This window comes from Falco biarmicus, chromosome 4 (assembly GCF_023638135.1).
Source record: "Falco biarmicus isolate bFalBia1 chromosome 4, bFalBia1.pri, whole genome shotgun sequence".
Classification (NCBI taxonomy): Eukaryota; Metazoa; Chordata; class Aves; order Falconiformes; family Falconidae; genus Falco; species Falco biarmicus.
The window spans coordinates 32,426,141-32,444,982 of record NC_079291.1 but is presented as its reverse complement, the minus strand read 5'-3'; the positions used below and the strand labels follow the sequence as shown (position 1 = coordinate 32,444,982).

Here is an 18,842-nt window from a genome sequence, read left to right as displayed (position 1 = left end):
TGATGGTTCATCTACACATGGTAGAATGGAAATAAAATTATGCTGAAAAGTACTCATAAATGTGTGTGCTATTGTTTATCAGTGTAGCATCACAAAACTTCAGCTCTGGATCACATGTTATTAGAGGTACTTAAGCACAGCACCGAGTCCAGCTCTAAGAGTGCAGCTATGGTTGTGTCAGAGCTTGGAACCGCACATGCTGCACAGTGCTAGGAAAGAAGTTAGCTCTATACACCTCCTAACATTACCCCCTACCCCAGTAAATCTACTTGATTAATGACATACTGACATTTTATTAGATTATTGTGCATCACCACTGCACAAGCACCCTCTAAAATTTCATATCCAAATTTCTAGGCTTATTATTTTCTTGAAGTCACTACTTTTCAGAGCAGGTTGTGCTGTATTACGCTGGCTGGCTCATAAAATCCCATGGCATGTGAAGATCTGAGCTTGTACTTCTTGCATGTTTTTCACACTGTAATGAAATGTCTTTGAAATAGGCAAGAGACACATGCACATGCTCTAGGGTGGCCAGCCATGGGGTATTCCCATAGGGTTGTGGGAGAGCCACTCCTTGCACCTGCTTTCTTACATGGAGCAGAAGTCCAGACTCCAGGTGAGTATCCTTACTCCCACAATATAACACCAAGTACCTTAGCTCTGATTATAATGCAGGTTTCATTTCTTTCCTGTCTTCTCTGAACTAGACAGTGGTCCCCCTCAAGAAGCTATTGCATATTGCTGTCTATGATACAGCTAGACAGTATGGCAGAAGGATGTTGGCACTCCTTCCTCTACTGTTTCAAGAAGCAAAAAATGAACCTAATCATGTCTGCATTGTTTTGGGTTTAGTTTGAAACTAAGTATCAAATATAACCATTATGACATGAATGAATGAATGATGTGAATTCTGTCTCTCTACTTAGCAACTCCATTAACTGCTGTCTTTTTTTTTTTGTCTTTTTTTTTTTAAAATCAGATTACACTTCTAAGGCTAAAGCATGTCGGATGCCTGGAAGCATTTCTGTTTTCAGTGAGAACCTCTGTTAACATGACACAACCCCTTTAAAATGCAGACATGCACTCAGCGAATTTGATAAGCCCTGAGATGAATTTAGATGCACAAAGATGGTGAAGCAGCCTAATCCTTCCTACAGAAGATAATGTTTAAACAAATTTATTTCATTCAATGAAACACCTGAACAAGCTTATTTAATATAGTCTTTGCATTTAATTATCTCTGCTGAGGGGTACTTGCCATATTTCAAAATATGATTATTTTCTTTTGTATTAATTATTTTAAGATCCTCAAAGGAAACCTGGTGAGAAATAAAAAAAGGGCTCTTAATTAACCTGAGCCACCAGAAGTCATCTTTTTGGAATAGGGAAGCTGAGATATCGGACTGAAAATAAATAGTACTTTAAAAATCAGGCTCTCTACATGAATAATGAAGAAGAGCTGCTAAAACCTGAAAAGAATTCTGTATGAATGAATTGTTGCTAGGCATTAATATCAAAGGCACACTTACACATTAAACTGTCTGGTGGAGAAAAGACAAAAATAGAAAAAAATAATTCTGAGACTAACTCAATACAGTGAAAATTATTGGCAGAAGTCAAGGAAGTGTAAAATTATGATACACCCAGAGAAAAATACAGCCCAGAGTCAGCATCTCAGTTCTTTTCTTCTCTCCTTTTGCTCTTGTGGGGTTAGCATAAAGGAAGCTATTCCTTTTGAAAAGAATTTATTCCCCAATATATTTCTGGCAAGCAGTTTTACCATGAGTGCTCTCACTGCTCAATCCAATTACCCTCGTGCTTGCAGCGGGGAATACTGTACACGAAAACAGGAGACCCTGTTCTCCCTGCCACAAATAGAACTGCAACAGGGCTTGGATGTTTTTACTCTAGATAGCAAACTAACAGACTATGGCAACCTATATATGAGTAACTAGATCACTGCTTTTTTTGCAGCATCAGTATTACATGAAAGGATATTTGCAACATGGGTTTGCACAGAATGAATGTAATTGTATGTATGTATCATCTGAAAGCGGCTTTGTACCTAGGCACAAGCAAGAGGGGAATTGTGCCCATTGCAGGCAATTGTTTAGTATTGCACTTCTAGGCTTCTCTTGTTTAACCATTTAACATGTTGCTGTGCTCCTCCAAAGGCTAAAGAACTTGAAAGGATCACATTATGTGCACACCTTTGCAAGAAGCCAGACAGCACCTCAGTAGGTGTGAAAAGGGATCAAAGCCAGTTTTCCAACAGAAGTACTTTTGCCTTTTATTCTATCAGGCAATTACACAAATTTTAATTTCCAGTCAAAGTGAATGCAGTTACCAGATCATACTACCTAGACAACAAATCAAACTGTTTTGTGCCATTCGTAAAATTAATTCAAAGTCAGCTCTCACCATTGAAGACAGCTTTGTTTTTTCCTTAGTTTTTCAAAAGGCACGAGGTTTACTTCACTTTTCTGCAGACACTTTGTATAGGTATTTATATTACCCTTTTGTCACTACTGGTCAATCAAGCACACCTGAAAAAATTCCCTGGGGCTCGGCTTTGGCATGGGAAGTGTGTGTTTTCTCTGGGAAACATTTAAAATTATAGGAAATGCTTTTGAAAGATGGGAAATAATGAGGGGAAAGGTGTTTTCGTGTTTTCTGATCCTCTGTGTTTGTGTTCTTGCAACTGATTATATTTTCACAAGCGAACTGAAATATATTGCTGTTTTACTTGCCACAGAATTGGATTGAGGCCATTCCCAGCGATGGCATGCTGGACGAGGTGGCAGCATGAAATCCATACTCCTCCCGTTCGCCCATCTGCAAAGCTGCAGTGGGTTCAGCACATCACCTCACTCTCGCATCACCCTTCCAACACTGTCAAGATATTGACATCGCGTGGTGACTTCAAAGATGAAGGTGAATTGGACTCAGTTTGTGAGGTCGCAGGGAGGGAGGGCGGGCAGCTACAGGGCCAGAGCCCTGCAGCCCAGGCAGCGGGTGGCAGGGCCCTCGGGCGGCAGGGCCCACAGCTCGGCTGCACCCACGGCAGCCACCTGGGCCTAGGCCCGGTCCGTGCCCGGCTGGTGGCGGGTCCTCCGCCTGCCGCAGGCTCCGGGCCGGGCTGCGCCCTTCAGAGCCCCCGGGCCCCGTTCGGTTCAGGCGCTGCGGGCGGCCGGGTCCCTGCCCGCACCCGGGTAACCCGCTGGCTGTCACGGACACCCGGGAGGGGCTTCAACCCGCCGTGACCGCAGGGCGCGGGGGGCGGCGAGGCGAGGCGGGGGGAGGCCGCGCCGCAGCGGGGGTGGAGGAGGAGTGGAAGAGCACCGAGAGGGGAAAAGCGCGGGGGGCGTGAAGGAGCGGGGGGTGAAAGGGGAGTGCGCGGAGAGGAGGCGGCGGCGGGGAGCGGAGCGGGGCGGCGGCGAGCTGCCCGAGCCAGCGGGTGAGGCGGCCGGGCCATGGCGCGGCGGGACGGCGGCGGGCTGCCCCGCCTGCTGCTCTGCCTGGCGCTGTGCGGGCTGCTGCGCGGCGCCCAGGCTGGCGCCCTGCCCGCCCGCGGGGCGCCCCGGCCCTTCGGCGCGGCCCCGCCGGCGGCCTGCAGCCCGCGCTGCCAGCACGGCGGCCTCTGCCTCGGCAACGGCACCTGCCTCTGCTCCAAGGGCTACGAGGGCGAGCTCTGCCAGCACGGTAACGGCCCGGCCTCGCACCGCGGCGCCAGGCGGTGCCAGTGGGCGGGAAGGCGGGGGCGGGTTGCGGTGGCATCCCCCCGGCGGGGCGGTGGCGGGCCAGGGGCGGCCGCTCCGCACCTCGCCTCGCCTCGCCTCGCCGCGGGGGACAGGCGGGGAGCGCCCTGCCCGGCGTCGCCTGCCCGCGGCTGTGGGGGTCTCTGCGCTCCGGTGGCCCCTGGGGTCGCGTCTGTGCCTGAGCAGGCGTGGGCGCCATGCTGTGCCAGCCTTCCTGCGAGTGCTCCCTCTGGGAGGTCTGAGGGGCTGGGGTCGGGAGCAGTGAGAGAGGGGAGTGGCTGGGTGCCTGGCAGGACGTAAATAAGGTGCGGTGGGGGAAAGGGGATAAAGACACCCAGGTTCTGGCGAGGCAATGGCAGCAAACTGGTAGCGCACACATCTCCTTCATGAAGACACTCACGTAGGTGGGTTGCCCCAGCCGTTGGAAGTGGCCGCGGTGTCAGTAGATACAGCGCTTTACCAGTTGAGGGTGGGGTAAATGTCAGCTTGTTGGACAGGCTTTTGCATCCACTTCCTTGTATAATTTTTCCTGTGCACGTTTAAATACTTGCCTGAGTGAGGAATGGTGCTTTGAGAGGCTTGACAGCTTTCCAAGCCTCAGCAATGTTAAACTGGTATTTTCTAGGTGCTATTAGTGAGAATAGTGCTAATGAAAAGATCAAAAAAGTGTGTATAAAGTAGGTTATTTTCTGGATCTTTTGTTGGAGTACATTGTGCTTGTAAAAATACTGGAATTTACTTCCTACCTGACCCACAGAGTCATCTGTACATCCCATTTCCATGGTAGGAGGCGTAAAGGTAGGGAACTGAAATCTCTTCCTGGTAATGTTCAACGAGAGACAAAGTATTTTTGAAAGTATCCCAATATGCAGAAGTAAACACTGGGGAGAAGAGTTTAGGTTTAAACACTGTTTAATGTAACATGTCTGATTTCTAATTCCTTTTTTTCAGAAGTGGCTATTGTGGCTATTAATTGCTAAAATTCACTCAATATCAGGAGTTCTTTTGCTTGACATGTTGTCCTGTGCGAAGAGGTGATATAATCTGTACAATATTTGTTCTAGTTTTCAATGCCTTTCATTTAAAATGTGATTTATTTTTTTAAACTCTGAAATGGGATGCTGAAAATTTCATTCAGCACTGTAATCATTCATGAAGTATTGTTTTATTTAGAAGCTAAGGCTAGCAGGTGGTGACAAATGATGTGTAGCTAATGTGCTGTGCATTGGGGATGAGTAACTGCTGTATGCACTGTTCCAAACAACTGTTGGATCCTAGACATTTTGGGGCTTAGGGGAGATGTGAAAGACTGTTGGAGATGCAGATCCATTTTTGAATTAGAGAGGTGAACTGTCTGGAATTGTTAAGGGAACCGCTGAATGCTCGCTCTGATAAGGTCATCAATGTAGAAAAAGATTTGGGTAGATGAAGTTTCATCCCTTGTTCTGTCAAGAAAACTGAACTGGAGACTATGTGAAGTAACAGTTTTTCTTAAATTGAGAGCTCTCGTATGGCATTTCCAATGAACTGAAAGCATCTGGTAAAACAGTTATGCAGAGCTGAGTGCTGAATGGTTCTTTCATACATCTGTGTCCTGTATTTGCATGCAAATACTCATTCTCCAGATACTAATGTGAAAAATCCTCTGTTCTTCAGTTGGGTTGTTTGAGAGTGCTGTAAGATTAGGAGGGCAAAATCAGTGTTCCTCACTGCTCGTCTTTTCCCTTTTCTTCCCTGTTTCAGACTTCTTACCCATCCAGTCAACGATAAGCAATGTGGTGAGAGAACGCATCTCATATCTGCAGTTAGTTCAGATGAGGCTCTGAAACACGTGGGTCTCTAAAATCTGTATGCAAATAAACAAAAGACACCAGGGGTGATTCAGGAATTACTTATGAGTGGCAAGGAGGTCTATTTATTACCAATCTGACTGAACTTACCCAGAATTCTGCAAAATGAAGATTTTTATTTGTGCCTTATCCAACCTGTCCAGGCTGTCAGTAATGAAAAAGTTGCAGAATTTGTGATGATCATAGGTGCTTTTCTCCCAACAGATAATTACAGTTATGACAAAAGTTACAATTATCTTAGATGGTTTCTGAACAAACACTGTTTATTTCAGAATAAATAATATTTCAGAATAAATAATCTGAGAGGGCAGATGAGACAAAAAAAAGAGGGTGGAGGAGAAGGAGGTGGTGACTGACTTCTGGAGACATTTTAGAGAAGCGATATGAGGAAATGAGCATTTAGTTTTACTGGAGACGTATGCAGGAATCCAGTAGAGCGTGAAGTCTAGTATTTCATCTTAAGAATAGAAGATACCCCTCAAGTTGCAACATTTTTTTATTAAATCGTTTCTTCTTATCACTTCTTTCCTCACCTGTCATTTCTTGACTTGTTATCAAAAACTTCTTTGGCAGTCCAGCTTTCTTCCTTTGTTCTTTTTTAATATGACTCGCTTTGCTGCCTGTTCCATCTGGGGTCCAAAAGCTTCCTTAGTTTTGAGTGGTTAAAAGCTTAAAATAGTGGAGCGCTCTCTGTGCAGGGAAACAAACCTTTTCACCTGACTGGTGATGTAGGATGGCAGGGCAGATACATCTTAGGAAATGTGAAGACAAACTGAGTACTCGGAGACTAACATAACGTGAATTTCTTATGTACTTAAGTAGTAATTTTGTTAAGCTTCACCAATATTGATCCAAACTTTGTTTGTTTTCTGTCTTAACAGCAACATGTTATCCAAAATGCAAAAACGGTGGGGAGTGCCTCAGACCTGGGAAATGCAGATGTCCACCTGGCTATGGGGGTAGATACTGTCATAAAGGTGAGTAAGACCCAAACAAATGATAGCTTGGAAAGACAAGGAGTTTGAAAACAGGCAAAATTAATTTGGAACTTCTCAAGTCCAAGATCTAATGCAGTTTGAAATAATGACCTTAAATCCTTAGACCTCTGATCTTGCTGTCAAAAAATGCATGGCCTGGAGGATCTGCATACTTGCAGGAGAATGGGGTGAAGTATATGTACTGAAATGTGTTGTGAGAATCTAGAGAATTCTGTCCCTTGTAAAATACCTTGTTTATGTTACATAAATATTCTGTTTAGCTCTATAACAAACACTTAAGATAATTTAATGACATTAATTTTATAGAGACGTATTTCTACATTAGGTGTTTGGAACTTGTGTAGTATTTGCAAGATGGTGATATTGAGGGCAAGTCGCTAAAGATAAGCATGGCAATGTATTGTTGATAGGTAATGGGAGATGGAGATGAGAAGTGGCACCAATTCTTACGGTTTTATGAAGTGTATTGAATATATGCATGGACTGGAAGAGACAATCTAAGAAAACGTTACATTGTTATGAACTGATCAGGCTACTGATGATAACTTGAGTTCTGGGATAAAAGAAGAAAACTTGAAATAGTTTTGGGGGAAAACGATATCCTTGGGTAGGCAAGATATCCTCAGAGAGTGAAGGAAAATAAAGCATTGCTTTTGTTTCAGAAGAAAAGCCTTGCACTTAAAAAATTCTAGAAGTTCTTTTTGAAAAGATGTTGGTAAATTAGTCGGGCAGTCGTCAGCGTACTAAGAACCTAATAAGCATTCAGTCTGACTGGTCACAGCAGCCAACAACATCTCACAGAATTCTCTGTTTATTCTTGGTGTTTATTCTGCAGGCATTTTCTTTATTTCCTTCAAATATGAAATAGCTACAAGAGTTTACTTGGAGTGTAACTTAATGAGTACTTGGGGAAGGAACTCGGCTACCTTCTGCAGCTCCCTGGAGTCTTGTTGTTAGGTTGTCTGGTGTTTGGCAGGGTTTTTTTGTTTCTTTATTTGTTTCATTTTTTTAATAAAGCTGTATTTGGTGTTTTAGGAAGAAAGAATGTAACATGGTAACATCTGTCTAAGTCTGCAGAAACTTAAACTGTATCTCTGGCTTATTAACTGGACTGAATGGGAATTCAGCTGCCAGTGATAACAATTTGATATCGATATTGCTAACATTATAAAGGAATAAAAAAGATGAGGAAGTGTCTTCTAATGAAGATCTGTATAACACAGTACTGTTGTGTAATGCCTTGGGAAATAACTATGCATTTTGAGTAGGCATAACAGTGTTGACAGCAGTGAGGTAAACTGGAGCATGGGTCAGCATCATTTTCCAGAAAAAGGATTATTTATTTTTTTTTAATCTCTTAAAGGCCATCTGAAAGTGTAGGTTTCTGGGGTCTTGACAGGGAGCTTGACATTCTGAGAAGAGCCTGAATCAGAATAAGGCGAGAAGTACTACTTAAATAGAAAAAGCAGAGCGAGGATTCAGTTTACGCAAATACTACAGTCTAGACTTGGATTTGTATCTGAGTAAAAATCCGACTTGTGCTTTTTACCATGTTATCCCTGTAAGGCAAAGGATGTGCTTGTGCTGACCTTTAAGGTGGACTACCGTGGCGTGTGGAGCCTGGATATACAAAATTGCAGCATGGTGCAATATGCTATTGCAGAATCGCACAGAATCACAGAATGGGTGAAGCTGGAAGGGACCTCTGGAGGTCATCTTGTCCAATCCCTTTGCTCAAGCTGGGCTAGCTAGAGCCAGTTGCCATGGTCCGTGTCCAGACAGCTTTTGAATATCTCCAAGGATGGAGACTCCACAACTTCCCAGGCCAACCTGTGTTTGGTCACCCTCACTGTGAAGCCATGCTGACTATTCCTGATGATTTTCTTGTCCTTAGTATGCCTGGAAATGGTTTCCAGGACCACTTGTTCCATTATCTTACCAGAGATTGAGGTGAGGCTGGCTGATCTGTAGTTCCCCGGCTCCTCCTTGCCCTTCCTGAAGATTGGAGTGATATTTGCTTCCCTTCAGTCTTCAGGCACTTCCCCCTGTCACCACAATCGATGCAATATAATCAATATTAAACACATTAAGTTATACCATGTGACAAAGAAATATGCCAACAGGCTTTGAAGAGCTTTTCTAGCTGTACTGGAGTTCACTTGCGTGTCCTTGCAAGTTCAGCATTTGTGTCAAATCCTCAGCTGAATCATGAGCTGAAATCATATTCAAAGACTGTGGTAGAACAGAGATTTGGACTTTTTTCTACCAAGTATCAAGCAGACATCCCAACTGTCCATCATTCTAATGAAGGATAGTTGTTTCTCTTCAGTGCGGTGAAGGTAGTGTGTACATTTACATTCATGCTTGTGAAAGGATGCGTTTGATTGTACAGAACAGTGATTATGCCATGTTTCCAAGATGGTGTGCACCACGGTTGAATACCAATCATATGTCTGGTATAAATAATGCTTTGTTAATGAGTCCTTCAGGGCTTCAATGCATAGAACAATTCTGGAATGAGGAGGCTGACTTACGTAGTTGGCCTTTGGGGGAAGACACCACTCAACCTGGCTGTAGTTATGGGTTTGTTTGTCAAGGCAATATCCCCTTCTCTTCTTCCTCTTGTTATGTGTAGGTCCTGTCAGGTAAGGAACTGCATGAATCCTTGACCACATGTTACTGGCTCACCAGCTATGATTTGGCAAGATTGATAAGAATATGTATGTTAGTAGTTACTGTGGTGCGGCTGTTGAACAGTTGGTTCACAGTTGGGGAGGGGAGGAGCTATGCCATAGTGATAATTATGTTTGTTTGTTGGTACTCTCAGGCTAAATGCTCAAAAAGTTAAGATCTTTAATCTTAACTGCATTTTGAGTTGGCATTTGCAGACACGGTTTTGTCATCCTCGCTCGCTCCTTACAGAACTGTGCCTTGCTCTGAATAGTTGAAATTTTAGTCTTTGCAGATGTGATAGAACAAGTAGTTGATGGTAGACCAGCTGTTTAAAGATAATTATTTGATATCCTATGCTGCTTCTGAAATGTGCTGCGTATGCTGTTCTTCCGCAGTAAGCTGTGAAGGAGGCTGTCAAAATGGTGGGGAATGCATCTCTGTCAATGGAGTTGTGAAGTGCCTTTGTGCTTCTGGCTGGACAGGATCAAGATGCCAAGAAGGTGGGTATCTACATTCATGAAAATATTGATTAAAAAATATAACTTAAGTTACAAAAACATTTTAAAAGTATTAAGAGGCTAATAACTATGGAAAAGTCATTGTAGGTCCTTCGTTTCTGTAGTAATACATTATTGGTAAACACTCAGATAAAATACTGTGAAATTATTTTGCATTAAACTGTACATCTGTTAACATTTAAACCAAAATTCTTAACAGTACACAGTTATTTTTTTCCATTTCCATGGCCCTGGAAATGCCTTCAGAGTTATACCAGTTGAGTATCTAACCTGGAAGAAAATGTGTTTTGCCATTTTAATTTGTATCATCCTGAATCTTTCATTCTGTCAGGATTCTTTAATATCAGTTTTATAAATCCTGCTGACTTACCCATTCTTTTCTTCTAGCAATTTGTCCTCAAGGTTGCCGGAATAATGGAGCTTGTGTGGCTCCTGGGATTTGTAGCTGTCCAGCTGGATGGGTCGGTGGAGCATGTCACTTAGGTAAATGACTTCTGACATTTTTTGTTTATCCTGTTCTCTAGTTGTTTGATTTACCAGTACAGCGTTCAGATCTTCGGTGCCTAACAAAGCTGCTAGGCAAGTATCTTAGAATAATAAAGAGAGCTGCTTCTGCATACTGAGGGTCTTACAAGTATGCGTAAGTAGTAGGTGGCTTTTCAATTTGGTCAGAAAGACAGAACTTGTCCACTTCAGATAAATTCAGATTTTGGTTGTCACCAAATTCATTACTTGGTATGTCTTGTGAAATATTTTCTATAAATCAACACCCTGGTATAAACACCTGAAAATGGCCATTACAGAAACACTATCACTTCTTACGTGGGTTACAAGCTTCATTAAATTTTATGGGCATGGGAGACTGAAACTTGCTTCTCACTTTGGGGATAAGTTGGCAGAATCAACTCCAGGTGCTCTTAAAAGAGTAAGAGGAAACTGGCTATAGTCAGGATTAGTACTGACTGACACTCTTGCTGAACAACCACATGCATTTTCCCAAATTTTGATTCACAAAAGCAGATGATGGTTACATACAAAAACTGTAAGGTACCCTTCTCTGGCAGGTCCCTGTATGCTCAAACAGCACTGCCCTGGTCCTAAAGCAATAATCCTAAAACTGTAAAAAGAGAAGGTTTTTGTTTGCTTTCTGGGAGACTGAGAGAAAGCTCATTTAAACATTGTTTGTGAATGGGATATCGTGGGTGAAATCCTGTGCATTTGAAAATTTTATGTGGCTGTGGGAATCTAGATCAGCTGGTGTTAGTTCTTCTGCAATATATATGGTCAAGCAAAGAATAACAAATAATCACAGAATGGTCAGAATTGGAAGGGACCTCTGGAGACAATCTAGTCCAACCCCCTGCTAAAGCAGGTTCTCCTAGAGCAGGTTGCGTGGATCACATCCAAGTGGGTTTTGAATGTCTCCAGAGGAGACTCCACAACTTCTTTTTGCAGCCTGTCCAGTGCTTTGTCACCCTCAAACTAAAAAGTTTTTCCTCACATTCAGACGGAAGTTGCTGTGTTACAGTTTGTGCCTGTTGCCCCTTGTACTTTTAGCATTCCTATTTGACCAGCAAAATGCTTACCTTTTGTGTTCATCGGTGTATTGAGATAGAGGGTGGTATTAAAAGGTAAGTGTGGGAGATGCAGAGGAACTTAAAAATGCTTAGCTTCATTCCCTGCACTAGCAATAATGGTAGAAGTGTTCAGGTTCTTAGTGTCAAAATAATCACTGTTACTGAATTAACTAGATCTGCGTCCAGTTTGACTTCTCTTGGTGCAGATGCTCATGAGCAAATTGCAGGCCCTGGCTTGTTAACTGAACTGGTATGTAGCTAGGGGACAACTAAAGCTGTGCCCACTCCTCTGCCCTTCTTGTGGGGGAGCGGAAGGGCACTGTGTGAACAATAGCTAGTGTTTGGTAGCTGTTTCCTCATGGATATGGATCCAAGAGCCGTCTGGAGTAAGTTTCAGCAGGAATTTTTATTGTTCCCTCACTTTCATTGAGACATCCATCTCAAAAACAGCCTGTGCCTTAAACAACAACAGAAATGATAGTATTTTAAAAGGGGAATGAAGCATGAATAAGACTAGACATGCTGTGGCTGTATTCCAGTGAAGGCCACGATGCCATAAATTGAGAGGCATTGCTTTTCAGTTCTTCCATTATGCTTTTATTTATACCGTCCCAGTGTGGTCACCAGGGAACAATTCTGCTAGCACAGTGAGACAAAGAAGAAAAATGAGCCTGTGTTGTGCTGCAGACATAGCATGTATCTGGTCTCTCATTTCAGCTGTATGTAAACTACCTTGTCAACATGGAGGAAAATGCATAGCTCCAAACGTGTGCAGATGTCGACTGCCGTACTCTGGTGTACAGTGTACAAAGAAAAGGAAGGAATGAAGCAACTTCCGCAAAGATAAGCTGCTTTTGCTTCATGTAGCTCTTCCTACAGAGATGAAGTTTGCAGCTGTGGGGAACCTTAAAACAAACATGGTAACTAATTGATTTCAGATAGCTTTTTGTTTTCAGTATATTAAGTAAATGTTTTTCTGTATTGAAGAAAAGTATTGCTGATGACACAGCTGTTGTAAGTGTCCAAGTATGTGTAGTGTATGGCACATTTTCTTCTGTTAGCATTTTCTTTTCTTTGTAAGCAGAAGTGTTATGTCTTGGTTGATACAGCTGACCTTGAAATGAAATTTGCTCTTCAAATAAAGTACTTCAGAATAGATCTGTGCTCTTTTTGATTTTTTTTTTTTTCCCCCTTTGACTAGAATTACTGCGCTATATCAATTATGTGTTTTTAAAAAGCACATGAAACAAAACATCCTTAATTCAGATCATCAGAAGTGGATGTTGGCTCAAGTATAGTGTGCCTTCAAGAAGATTACACACTTGCAAGAGGAAACTTGCAGCGTTTGCATCTTTCTGGAACATCAGCAAACTACAAAGTGTCTTATTAAAATCCTGGTTATTGCTTTATGTATGCTTCCTGCCCCTCCCCCCCAATCAGATTTGGATTGCGATCAGTTAAGCAATATTAAAAAACAACCAAACCACACAGTACTTGTTCAGACAGTTCTGCTGTTACTTTCTAAAATCTTAATCCATAGTGATACTCAAGAGAGTCCTTATCTTGACTACTTCTGCAATTGTATCATCCGATCATCTATCAGCTTCCAGTTATTTCTTTTTCTTACCCCAGTAAGATAGGGAAATGTGTTTATGTCCCTTCTGGAGATGGAGACCTTGATGATTCATTCCTATACAAGGTTGTGTTGTTACAGGAGCAATATAATGGGAGGCTACAGGCTGGCAGTGAGGAAAAGCCGTGCCTGTCACAAATCACCTGTGTGGAGGATGCTGAGGCTTGTCTTCTGGGCATGTTCCAGTTTGGCCTCGTTTAGGTTTTGCAGCCTTTTGCAGATTGGACTGAGACTCCTACGCTCATTGTTCCATGTCTCGTTTATGCTGTTTCTGGAATGCTATAGTTGAGGAAGGTTTTGCCAAAACATGGAAGTTCAATCAGTCAACTTTCTGAATGATGCTCAGATCAATTTTTTTGAGAGACGGATATTAATTGTATTCTAGGTGGTACTGGAAATTTTGGTGGGAAAATTTTAACTATGCATTACTTTAATCTGTTTGCTAATGCGTTATTTTAGTCCGTTTGATGGAGTAACATTGTATGCGTGTGTGAGCTCCCTTACCAGAACACGCAGCTTTCACAGGCAGTGACTCACACGGACACATTTCTCCAGGGATTACAAACCACCAAGCATTCACAAGCAGCAAAGAAATGGGGTCTTCTCAGTTATCAACCTTCTCTAGAAGAGAGAACCCAAGCATACAGGGGGCAAAAGATGACAAGTAGTATATAGTACAGGAGAGTCCCATTTTCTGTTACGAGCAATTGTTGCCCTGTGAGGCTGAGAAGCCTTCCTCTGCCCTTGCTTTGGAGGGCTATTGCACTTTGGTTCAGATGGAACCTGCTATGGATAGGTGGTGTGCAGGTTTTGTTGCTAGGGGTGGGGGACTGAGTGAGAAGCATGTCTGCGTTTTGTGCTGCTTTTGCTGTGATACACGGGGTATTTCAGGCATGCCGGTGAAAAATGTGGTTTGCATGCATGGAACAAGATTTCTTCAACAGTTCCAGAGTAGGCTTTGTTATGATGGCATTCTGTGTCACAGCTCACTACAATAATCGTGCCATAATTTAGAAATTCAGGAGTTAAGTTGAATGCTTTAGATTACATACTCGTTGCAGGAAAGCAAATGGAAAATAATTAATTGCCTCAGACCCAAGATTTCAGAGTAAATGAGCAGAATTATGTAAATGCAAAGAGGCATATTATCTTTGTTCCTGAAAAGCCTGACTTCTACTAATAAAGCCAAAAGTGACAATAACGGTGATTAGAAGCCAAAAGAGATATTAGCAGTTAGGAGCATGAGACCAGGAGTAGTCAGTGAGAGAGACCTGTAATTGGTGGTTTTGAGAAGGCCAGAACAAATGCTAATTTAAATAGTTCTCTGTTTAGAAATGATTGAAGTAAGCAAGCAGTAATTTGAGGGCACACAGAATGTGAAGGCTATTTTAGAAATACTGCTTGAATGTGGCACCATCTACTGGCTACAGGGGTTTTTGTTGGGGTTTCTTGTTTTTAAGAAATACCATTTAAATCTCTGCAATATTGTAAGTGAGTTTAAAAGTGCATTTTCTAGTAGTTATTTTAAAATAGAACAGTCTCAGAATGTGTTACTAATGACAATCCAGGTCCTCAAATTACTGCTTGAACAGTTCCACATATATTTACTAAAAGATCTGTCAGTATTCCTTGTCCTTTGTGTTTCCCACTTATTGGAAGATTGAATGTACCAGTTATAGCTTGCAATTTCTGGAGCTGCCTTCCTGTGACAAGCTAGTTAAAGGTCAAGAAAAACACTACGGAACAGGTTACCTCCCTTATTTGTTAGAGCTAACTCTGATCTTCACTAAAAACAACTGGAAAAATTGTAGGTGTCGCGCACTGGTTGTGTGTTTGATATTCCATCTTTTTAGAGCATGTGTGGAAAGGTGAGGAGTGTTTCTTCTTTTTAATTTACCTATATGCACATTTTATCATTTATATTTTCTCTTCAGTTACTTGGTTTATCTGTAAAATATCCTGTATTAGCTAAAGTGAGCTGTGGGTGGAAGCTGAGTTAAATGACCTGACATTGTCATACGATACCTTTATACAAGAGAAACAACGCAAACATCTTTAGCCATTAGTAACACTTTCTAACCGCTACATTTGGTTTTATATACGTACCCAGGTGTTGTCTTATAGAGAATTGAAACTTTGGATTGTCCCATTTGGGCAAGTAATGGAACGGATATAGCTAATTTGTCGAGTAGCTTAAGCTTTTATACAGATTTACTTTAGGGCTTGCACTGATTCTTCTTCGTGGGTTTGCTTTTGGTAGATGGAAATGTTAACCTGCTTTCTATTATCAGCTATGAGAATATATAATTAACTTCTGTAAAAAAAAAGCCTTGCACAGGAGGCCCACTGTTTTGTTGTGTGGTGTTTTCTTTTTTTAAATCACAGCTAATGTGGATGTAAATGTAGGAAACTGAATCCTTGCAAAAATCTGTGGCATCTTCTGCGATAGGAGTCCTTCCTTCTGAAAACATTCAACTGTGTTTCAGAGAGCTTTTTGAGATCATGGGCAAACATCAGTCTGCACTTGGGAGGATTTCTGCTGGCCTGCAGAACAGCTTTAGTGCAAGCAGGTAATAAATGGATGATGTACATACATACCTTCCAGGACTGTTTAGTATTTCAAGAAATCATGCAAGAAAATTCAGTGAGGATACCTGTATCCTGTATAACGTGCTAAGAATCACTGTAAGATCTTCAGTTTGGCACAAGTTGCCCTTTGTTCCATCAGAGTGGAACCATGGCAACTCCTGCAGTATGCAACCCTTCCCCCCCTTCCAAATCCCCTCACTCTTTTGGCCCTAATTTCAGATTGCAATTTGAGAACAGCTTCCTTAACCTGTGTGCACAAGCCCTCTATATGCTTCTGCCTCTAGTTAAACTGAGCGATTTTACTGCATTGTTGCAATGTGCTTTCCAATTACAGTGAACTGTTTCATGTATATGATGGACAATCTAGTAACAAAATAGTTTCACCTGATCACATAATTACTGGGCAGTTCTGAAGTACCTGCCTGTGTTTATGCGTGTGCTGGTAATTTTTCTGCTTCACCTGTTTGCTGAAAAATAGCACAGCTTAGAGCATTTTTAACTACTGTAGCAAAACTGTGGCAATGCCTTTGTTTGCAAAACTTCTGTTTGGAAAATGTAAAAGAAACGATTTCTGCCTTTATAGCCACTGAAAGTAAATGGGAAACAACGATTAAAAAAACCTCCTTTATTCAGCCTGAAATCCTAGAAAGGCACATGTATATTGATTCAATTTTGTGAATGGAGGGTTGCACAAACTCATTAACCAAAGTACTATTAACAGTGTTCCTGGCAGATGTCACCTCTCCTCTGGCACAATACCTCTGTAACTGACAAGCGGAAGGGGGGTTACAACAGTCTGAGATTCAGATACCGGGGTGTTTGCACTTTAAAGCCATTTTCAGAACCTTCTGTATTCAAAGCATCATCCTGAGGCATCCATTCCAATAGCTAGTCAGGTTTTGTTCACAGAGATCTTTTCAGAGTTGTGAGAAAGGAAACTGTTCCAAGTGGAATAGGTTTTAAATAACAGCCTTATCTTCTGGGAACTGTTCTATCAGCCACTTTGATACTTGATTGAAAGAAACTATAGAAACACGGAAACTTAAAATGCAAGCAGAAAATTGAAAACATTTTTTACAGTTTTTAAATCCATCATTCTGGAATGATGCTGAGCTCTCAAAATGCCAGCTAACTTGGCAAAATAGCTTAAAAGGGCTATCAAAAGGTGAGGCAGAATATAGGCACAGAGCTGCTAGCAGCTATGATTTGGCAATCAGCATCCCCACAGTGGCAGCAAATGGTAAAATGAGCTCTGTTTTCTTCCCATTTGGAATCAGTGTATGCAAATTGAATATTGCTCAGGAGAACAGAAAGTCATGACGTTTATTTTTGGTTTTAAAAAAACCAAAACAAAATAGTAAACTTCAATGGGTTAGCTAAAGAGACATTTGTATCTATTACCAGAGCTCAGCTGGTTGCAGCAGGAACTGAAATGTCTTTTGCAGCTCTAGGGGAAGAAGATGGTGGTGCTCTGTAGGAAATTTCAGAAAAACTGGAATTTTATTTGTTCAAAAACTATCTGGCAGCTGGTATGTGCTAACAGTTCACTGGAGCAATAGGTAACAGAAAAAAACTCCTATGACACTTCTACAAATACTTTCTGATTTGATATATACAGATGGCATGATGTACAGCAAATTCCTCCTCTTATTAGTTCCTATTTTAAGATTCAGCACGGTTAAAAGCATTTCTAAATTTCTCTAAGAGACTCAGGGACAAAATGTCCTCATATTACTGAATGCCATATCAGAACAGGGCACATAAAAGTCTTACAGACACAGGAATCGTTCAGTAGCTGGTGACTCAGCTAAGTGAGCGTAAGTAATGGGGAACTCTGAACAGGGGAGTCGGTATCTGGCTCCAGGCTACTACGGTTTGCCATGGATAAACCTGAATTATTCTGCACCTGGGTGACCGTTAACAGGACGTGCGACCTTGCCTCTGTTGGTAGTAGCCAAGCCTTGATTTAGGTTCCCCTCCTTCCTCACTCATAACTTGTCATTAGAACAGACCGATGCAAAGACAAAGAAGAAAAAAAGTTCTGCTTTTTCTTCTGTATGCAGCCAATGTTTAAATGTTTAAAAACAGAAGGTACTATTCACAAATGCTGCCTTCTCTCCTAGCCACTTGGCAGCTATTACAGTCTTGTTCCCACAAAGGAAATCTCATAGTCCAGCTGACTACATCAACAAACTGCAGAATTCTGAGTTTGCTCATTCATCAAATCTCTGAGCTCCATGAAGTACCAGAAGCTGTGGGGCTTGTGCATGAGGTAGCAAAAAATTACAAAAATATACATACATTTTAATGACTACAAGACTGTAGTTTTGAAGCCCATCAAAATTCATGGCTGTAATACACATCTTTTAAAATAACGCTTCTGGATATTCCTTTCATTTAAATAAACTCTGTAATTGCCTTCAACCCTTCTGCGATTTTCAAGTCTCATACGTCCATGCAGCACTGCAGATTAATTGATACACTTCTTCAACCATGATGCCTTTGTACCTTGGAGGAAAAAAAAAATATGTAAAAACAGACTTTAATGATGCAGCCTGTTTTTATGATAAAGTTTAAGAAACAATTTTATTGAATCTCTGCTTTCCTGATATGCAGAAACACAGTATTAAGTTGAGCTTGTACATATAGCTTGTTTATTTAAGAAAATGAGCCATTTTGTTCAGTGTATGATACACCACTGCCTAACTGATCAACAATATATTTTCTAGATTAAAAATACAGTAATACTTTTGTGGGATATTTTGTAAACATTTGAATAAAATAATTTCCTTTCTTTAGACTGCATTTTGGAAATCCATATTGCAAACATTATAGTCCTACCATCACAGGATATGTAGTTTTCTATTTTCAAAATGTGTATGAGATTTATTATTTCAATTTCTTAAACATACTGCTCTATCTCTAGCAAGTTATCTGCTCTCTGACCACAAATAGTATCAGCATTGTATATAGGACTTGCTAAACTAGAAAAAAGATCGGAACTCCGAGCACTTTTCAACTATTGCTGTCTTCCCTGGTTTTGACCCATTTCTTACTAAAAATGCCTGCACGTCTAGCAGTCACATTATAGGTTTTACATTATACATAACGTGGCAAAGTACTAAAAAGAAAGGAAAGATGAGACGGACAGAATACACTAGTTTGGCTGCAGCAGGAGACCAAATAACTAAATTGTTTTTAAAAGAAACCACAGCACAGGTGTAAACGGTGGCGTGTAATTGA

At 41.5% G+C, this 18,842-nt stretch overlaps 2 protein-coding genes across 4 annotated transcripts in view; one reads left to right on the top strand and one right to left on the bottom strand.

Annotated features, from left to right (window-relative positions):
* Positions 1–950: 950 nt before the first annotated feature.
* LOC130149091 (von Willebrand factor D and EGF domain-containing protein-like) lies at positions 951–12,535 on the top strand. Of its 2 annotated transcripts, none has more exons than XM_056338373.1 (5): positions 951–2,937; positions 6,493–6,588; positions 9,678–9,782; positions 10,188–10,283; positions 12,095–12,535. In XM_056338373.1, the coding sequence occupies exons 1-5, from the start codon at positions 2,784–2,786 to the stop codon at positions 12,202–12,204; spliced, it is 561 nt and encodes a 186-aa protein (XP_056194348.1). In that variant the 5' UTR covers positions 951–2,783; the 3' UTR covers positions 12,205–12,535. The 2 variants fall into 2 exon arrangements, with proteins under 2 accessions (XP_056194348.1, XP_056194347.1); XM_056338372.1 differs by lacking the exon at positions 951–2,937 and adding an exon at positions 3,406–3,705.
* Positions 12,536–16,227: 3,692 nt separating this feature from the next.
* The window catches only part of VWDE (von Willebrand factor D and EGF domains), a 44,099-nt gene continuing 41,484 nt past the window's right edge, over positions 16,228–18,842 (bottom strand). For both annotated transcript variants that reach the window (XM_056338267.1, XM_056338266.1), the window contains one exon: positions 16,228–18,107. In XM_056338267.1, coding sequence (XP_056194242.1) covers positions 18,087–18,107 — 21 coding nt within the window. In that variant the 3' untranslated portion in view covers positions 16,228–18,086. The remainder of the gene's footprint in view (positions 18,108–18,842) is intronic.